This window comes from Trichoderma gamsii (genome assembly GCF_001481775.2).
Source record: "Trichoderma gamsii strain T6085 chromosome Unknown Scaffold_1.2, whole genome shotgun sequence".
Classification (NCBI taxonomy): Eukaryota; Fungi; Ascomycota; class Sordariomycetes; order Hypocreales; family Hypocreaceae; genus Trichoderma; species Trichoderma gamsii.
The window spans coordinates 670,838-678,481 of NW_020171338.1; the positions used below are offsets into that span (position 1 = coordinate 670,838).

The following is a 7,644-nucleotide window of genomic DNA, read 5'->3' on the forward strand; positions in this document are numbered from 1 at the left end:
CAATAGACATTGGCTGGGTACCTGCCTATCGGTACCGCATAGTACTAGTATCTTGGTGTTCGTAAAGAGCGTGGATGAGGTGGTTTTCATTTTCCTTTGAATGGCCCAAAAGCCTTTGAGTCCAAACATTAATTAAATGAATGATCAATGTCTTTATCTCTCATATTTTTATTTTTATTGAGCAACTATATACTAGAATCGGCATTTCGTTGTGGTATTTTTGCATATCTCGGCTGCATTGTGCTTGATGATATATGCTACCGGAGACAGCGAGTAGCATAGTATTCTGTTCAATCTTGAGAAACATCCCCACCACAGGCCATTTGAAGTCATTGTAGAATATATTGTTAATTTGATTTGTCTTTATCGGCTCACCAACGAAATCTGCGTTCACGAGGCTCACGATGCATTCTGTTTGTCATTCAGCCTTGTGCATCAGAGAGCCCCACACCAGCTCCGGCCTATGGAAAATCCCAGAGTGGGTCACAATCCCGCAGCATCGAAGCAGCTAGAAGGTACTTGGCGCTGGGCATCTTAAACTAAAAACCCCACATCGGATTTCATTTCTTTCATCTGGAGCTGATCATCTCCAGGCTTTCTTCTTCTGTGTCTTCCGACTGCGAATTGAACCTCGCCTCCATTTACCTCTCCTACAATCCGTCTTCACCATGGCTTCCGCAGACGAGCTCAAAGCTTTGGGCAACAAGGCCATCGCCGACAAGAACTTTGATGAGGCTATGTAAGTTGCATTTGCATCACCCCACTTGACCCCTCCGAGATGCCTGCAAACTTCATCTTTATCTCCATATTCAGAGAACTTGTAAAACATAAAGACTAACGTTTTGCAGTGACAAGTTCACTCAGGCCATCGCTTTGCAGCCCGAAAACCACATCCTCTACTCCAACCGATCGGCCGCCTATGCTTCCAAAAAGGACTGGGACAATGCACTAAAGGATGCCGACAAGACGACCGAAATCAAGCCCGACTGGGCCAAGGGCTGGGGACGCAAAGGTGCTGCTCTTCATGGCAAGGGAGACTTGCTGGGAGCCAACGACGCCTACGAAGCTGGTCTGAAGCATGACCCGAACAATGCGCAGCTCAAGAGTGGCCTGGCCTCTGTTGAGAAGGCCATGCAGCAGGAAGCTGGAGGCGGCAACCCCATGGGCGGCCTCGGTGACATGTTCAAGGACCCGAACATGATTCAGAAGCTCGCTGCAAACCCCAAGACAGCCGCCTACCTTGCTGACCCCTCGTTCATGGCGAAACTGCAGCAGATTCAGCAGAACCCTCTCATGTCTCAGGACATGTTCAGCGACCCAAGAATGATCCAGGTACTGGGCGTCATGATGGGTGTCGATATGGAAGTGCGCGACAGCCCTCCCGAAGGCAGCCAGTCCTACAACGTCTCTGAAGATACCCCCATGCCAGATGCACCAAAGAAGACTCCTGAGCCAAAGAAGGCTCCTGAGCCAGAACCCGAACCCGAAGTTGACGAAGAAGCTCTAGAGAAGAAGAAGAAAAAGGAGGAGGCTGACAAGGAAAAGGCCCTTGGCACAGAGAACTACAAGAAGCGAAAGTTTGACGAGGCCATCGAGCACTACAAGAAGGCGTGGGAGATTTACCAGGACATCACCTACCTCAACAACCTCGGTGCGGCTTACTTTGAGAAGGGAGATTATGACAAGTGTATTGAGTCGTGCCAAAAGGCAGTTGATGAGGGCCGAATGATCTACGCTGACTTTAAGCTTATTGCTAAGAGTTACGCTCGTATCGGCTCTGCTTATGAGAAGAAGGGCGATCTTGCCCTCGCTGTTGAAAACTACAACAAGTCTCTGACCGAGCACCGAACCCCTGATGTCTTGAACAAGCTCCGTGCCGCTGAGCGAGCCAAGACCGAGGCAGCCAAGCAAGCCTACATTGACCCGGCCAAGGCCGAAGAGGCCCGGGAAGAGGGCAACAAGAAGTTCAAGGAAATGGATTTCCCTGGAGCCGTGGCCGCTTACTCTGAGATGGTGAAGCGAGCACCAGAAGATCCCAGGGGCTATAGCAACCGTGCTGCTGCCTTTGTCAAGCTATTCGAGTTCCCCAGCGCAGTAGACGACTGCAACCTGGCCATCAAGAAGGATCCAACATTCATTCGAGCCTACATCCGAAAGGCTCAGGCCTACTTTGGCATGCGCAAGTACTCTGAATGCGTGGATGCCTGCGACGAGGCTATGCGGGTTGATATCGAGCACCACAAGGGTGCCAACGCCCGTGAGATTGAGCAGCAGCAGCAAAAGGCTCTCTCCGCCATGTACTCAGCCCGAGAGAACGAGACAGAGGAGCAGACAAGACAGAGATTGTCGCAAGACCCAGAGGTAAGATTTACTCTTTTTTTGAATAAAACTTGGTCGGGAAACTTTTCGCTAACAATTGCTTTCCAGATCATGAGTATAATGCAAGATCCAGTCATGCAATCGATTTTGCAACAGTCACAGTCTGACCCAATGGCTCTGAACGAGCACATGAAGAACCCAAGCGTGCGGTCCAAGATTCAGAAATTGATGGCTGCGGGTGTCATCCGCGTGGGAGGTCGATGAGATTAAGGAGTAAAAGGCGTGAGATTCTAGGCGTGAGATTCTAGGCGTGAGATTCAAGTTGTTATGTAAATCACAATAATGAGCCAATGAAATTAAGTTAAAGCCAATGATGCTATGTTTTTTTATTTTTTATTTTATTTTATTTTTTCTCAGTATATCTATGTGTACTTATACTTTCTTGTAATGTTTCCGCTAATATCTCCTATCGTGTATGTGAGATTGCTGGACTACTTCAACAATGCCGTGGCAACACCAAGAGGAGTTTTAATCAAGACGCATCATTATCACTTGATTGAAAAAAAAAAGAGAAAGAGAAAAGCATCGCAAAAAACATACAACAGCCGGTGTTCGCTGATGGTCACCCACTCAACTACTAATCTGCCTCTCATTGGCTTGACTCTGGGAGAGCAGACGGGATCCCGTATTTTCCAATGGATATGGTCGTATGTGTTTGGATGTCGAGGTTAATTGCTTTATATCTGCAAGTTGCACGAATCTACTAAAAGGCAGAATCGTGCATCAGCGGATGTTACTGATAGCCACCGTTCAATTATTAATCCGCGGGCTGGAGAACAAAGTCAGCACGCAATGGCTGCTGAGCTACTCAAGCAGGTTGCTAATAAGAAAAGCGTTTTCTATGCCCACTGGCTTATTGACTATTCATCATCTAGCTGCGAAATACTCGTTGCATAGTTAGACTCATTCTGAGCCTCTCTATTAATGTCGACGCATAACAAACGTTTAAGTCAGACTAGGGGTGGGCTGCCACCCCCTAACTACACCAACCTAAAGCTAGAAAGAATCGAATTAAGACAGGCAAGTAATACACCAGCATTATAGCAGTCATCTATATGGCAACTTTTTACTGTCTACTCTAGCAATGCAACAGCTGAAACATTGCTAAAAGCAACCGTGTGATAAAGTTTTCTTATAACGGACTTAATAAATTTAGGATAAACGGGCAAAGTGATCCAATATGCTAAGTCCTGCCTAAATAATAGTAACACCTGCCCCTAAGCCAGAGCATTCTGTATGTATATAAGCTGTGGATAATTAACCAAAGTTGAGGTTAGGAAAATGAAATAACATAGTTTATCTACACCAGAACCTCAATTCTGTGACCCCCAGGCCTATCTCCGAGTTAAGGTAGATAGCATTGCTACAGGAAGGATCTTTGCTTATAACAGCGTCCCAAAGATGCTGTCGGGTAATTTTCCAAGCTCCCGGCGTAGACGATGCATATCTACACTTGCAACCCCATCCGTCGTCGAAATGGCCTACCTCAGCTGCAGATCTCAAGCCCCATTGGCCGGCCATTTTGTCCATACACTCTTGATACCAGCCAAGGTAGTGCGCACCTGCAATATTGGCATTGCAACAGACCATTACCACAGGTGCAAATATCGCTGCGGCTTTGGAGGGTATGGTTGCGTTAACATGTGTGGCAGCATCCACAGCAAGACTGTGAGCGCCGCTCCAGGTGCCAAATAAGGCCAGAACAGGTAGTCCAAAGGATGTACGCATCTTACTTCCTAATCATAAGATCCCCTATATTAGTTTTCCTGTTTTGCTTGATTGTTTTCATTATCGGGCCACCTGTAGGACATCATACCAATGCACGGGATTTAAAGGACAGAATGGACACAGGATAGCCCTCCTTCAATCTTGAGAGAGGGGGGGGGAACAGAATCGTAGGGTCAAGAGGTTCAGTATCAGTGGGAAAAGACAGGCTTGCTGAAAGGACTGTCTTATTCTCCGGTCACTTGAGCATTTTATAGAGGTTATATTCAATCAGGATGTAAGGGTCAGCAAAGCAATCACAGCTAGCTATGCCCCAGCCTTTGGTTCACAGATTAGGATCAATCCTCAGCTTAATCCAATCGGGACAACCGATCGTTTGTTTGTTTGTTTGTTTTCTTGTTTGTTATTTATAAACAGCTTTGCAGATAAAACAGCAAAATCCTTTATGGGCAATGAGGTCGGTCCGAGCTAGCTATGTAGGTCCTATCCCTCCTATAATACAAACACAGGACTATTCTGGGCACGCCGGTTAATATAGGAAATAACAAAGGGAAAAGAACCTAAGAAAACCCTTCTGTACTATAAGAAAAGGGAGAAACCTAGAAGTAAAAACCTCCAAATAATAGCTTAATCCCCAAGAAACAAAACCCTCCTCTTTTTATCTGGTTATTATTACTGTATAGTATAGATTGGAAGGAGTTCCTCTTGTAGCAGCCTATCCGCCTAGATTAGCTAGTGTAGTTGTTTATTTGGAGGCAGCAGGCCGGAGCCTAGTAATAGCCTAGTAATCCTCAGTACACTGTTCACGTCTCTTTGATCCTGCACTCTTACTGTGACACCTGTTCTCGGCCTCAGCCGATGACAACCTTTATAAGCTGTGGCGTTTCAGGTGGGTAAAATCATGAGTTTCATATTTGCACAGACGTTTTCCTATTTGCACAGACAAGGGCTACATTACAAGCTAGGTTCACCCTCAAATTGCAATTGCCACACCCATACACTGAAATCCATTCTTTGTAAAACAACACATTATATCACTATCAACAATTAATCTAGGCCAGTTCCCTTAAAAACGCATTCCTAATGTTTTTAATTTAATAAAATTAAGCCTTGTAAGCCGGCTAGCTTACTATGTCGTTATTGCCTAACTGCGTAGCTGGATGACCTTAATAGAGTCCTCAGCCTTATCAACGGCAGCAACAATCGCGGCAAGCCGTACCGTAAATACCTTCCTCCTCCTTACGATTTCAAACTTGGTGTTTTACAATGCCTTTAATTAACTACGCAATGCGCCGGATGATCCTACTGTAGGTACATGTAATTACTTGTAGGCTGCTGGTTGGTGGCGTAAACAGCGCGGGCACGGGCCTTATATGTGCAAACAGGATTTTTTTTATCTGTGCAAATAGAAGCAAATAGAAGAACTCAAAATCTTGCCATGCCACTCTTAGACTCCCATAAATTTGTCCTTTATAGTTTTCTAGTCCTCCCAGGCCCGACTTTTAGATGTTATTGCCTTCTCATTATCTTGGTCTCAACAGAACACGCTCCTCGATTCGTTTTCATGGCTTCCAGTCAGGATGGGGAGCAAGCCCCCCTTCTACAAGCAACTCATCATGGCGGCAATGCCAGAGAACCTGCGGTTGGAAATGCTCCTACATCGCGTCTGGCTATCATTGTTAAATGTCTTCTGTTGCTCATCTTTGTGGGGATTGGAAAGACACTCATTATACGACCAATAAATCAGATACAAGAAGACATTCTATGTCACAAACCCAACATGAATGACACAGAGGTTTTAGACAACTCCACTTGGGGCCACGACGAATTGTCTCTACTTCGAAGCTGGATCGCGGCTTCGGAAAGTATCATGAGTTTCTTAACCACTGCGCCATATGGTATGGCGGCTGATATATATGGACGTAAACGAATACTCCAGCTGTCCATTGCAGGTATCATCTTGGCGCAGGCTTTTGACGCGGTTATATGTGCGTAGATCTATACCACGTGATGTTCGAATACGTTTAAACTGACTAACTGACTGACCTTATTATACTGCAGGTCGATTCCCAGAAACGTTCCCAATCCACTTGATGAGGTTGAAGGGACTTTGGGCTCTAATTGGGGGTGGTAGCACCGTTGTTTCGGCCATGATATACACCATAGCGGGTGACACCAGTCTAGATACGCAAAGGTAAGGTGACCAAACTTTTCCTCATCTACCTTTCACGCGAATTACTAACATCCTTGGCTGGTCAACTACGTTCTTTTATCTTACGGGTGCTGCAATATCGAGCGAACTGCTCTCCTATCCGATATTGCTGGCTCTTACATACGCAGGCAGCTGGATTTCCATATACGCCGGGTTTGGTTGTCTAGTTGCGTCGTTCTCGATCACGCTCTCCTTGCCAGAAACTCGCGTACCAGGCCTCAGGAGTGATGACCCAATGATAACATCTGAGATACGAATCCCTTCATCTTACAATTTCCGACTCACCAAGTTCCTAACGTCAATGGCCAGGTTAACCCGTCGTGCTTTCACCGAGAACAAGAAGCTAGGCATGCTTATAGTATTCTGTGTATTCACCACGACGGGCAGCAACGTACCACTCCTTGTCACCCAGCAATCTTCACAGCGACCCGACTCCGCAGACATACCAGTTAGTTCAACATGTTTTGCGAAAGGCGTCTATGAACCATCTTCCATCGCTAACCACCCGACATAGATATTGCTGTCGATTTTTTGGTCAAGCAGTTTGAAAGTCGTTTTGTTGACCATGATACTACCGCTAATCAGCCGCTTCCTGATCGAAAAACTACGCTTTAGCCCAGTGAGAAAGGACATGTCTATCTCTCGGGCTAGCATTGTAGCTCTTGTGGCCGGATGTTTGGGGATAGCAATTGCAAGACAAGCCCAGTCAACCACAGTGGTCGCAGCCATCTACGTCTATGCTCTTGGATGTGGCTATAACCCAGCTATGTATAGCCTCCTTGGCCTTCTGTCCGGGGGCCATCACATTGGCATATTGTATGCAAATATTGGCGCAATGCAAAGCATAGGTACCTTTATAGCCGGCCTAATGTTTGGGGTCTCGGTTGAAATTGTGCCATTTACTTTCACAGTTATGTTTCTGGCTGTTGTTGTGGGTACCTTATTTTATTTAAAGTTGGAAGAGACAGAGGAAGGGGAGCCAATTTGGATTGATTTGGATTATCTTGAATCGTATAGCAGTTCATAAAATAGCTTTTAGGTATTAAGTTAGAGTTAGAAAACTTTCGTATAGCCAGTAAAAAAGAACAGCAAGGAGCATTGAAAATATTGCGCTTTATATGAGTATGGCCATTATGACTGTGAAGGGGACGACTGGAGCATGGGTCCAGATTTCGAGGACGAAGAGTGCTTGATTGAAGACTTGGCATGCTGTGAATGTGCTAAGGAGCACGACAACGCCGAGCTGACAGTCACCATCTACTGCCCCATACCAGCAGCATTACGCACTGAACACAGAGGGCTTCTAATTCAGCACAGCAGAGGCATCG

The 7,644-nt window shown here is 46.0% G+C and overlaps 1 protein-coding gene across 1 annotated transcript; it reads left to right on the top strand.

Annotated features, from left to right (window-relative positions):
- Positions 1-668: 668 nt before the first annotated feature.
- TGAM01_v200188 (stress-induced-phosphoprotein 1) lies at positions 669-2,583 on the top strand (the record flags this gene model as incomplete). The annotated part of the gene is made up of 3 exons (XM_018809141.1): positions 669-739; positions 849-2,361; positions 2,428-2,583. The coding sequence occupies 3 exons, from the start codon at positions 669-671 to the stop codon at positions 2,581-2,583; spliced, it is 1,740 nt and encodes a 579-aa protein (XP_018657618.1).
- Positions 2,584-7,644: the final 5,061 nt, after the last annotated feature.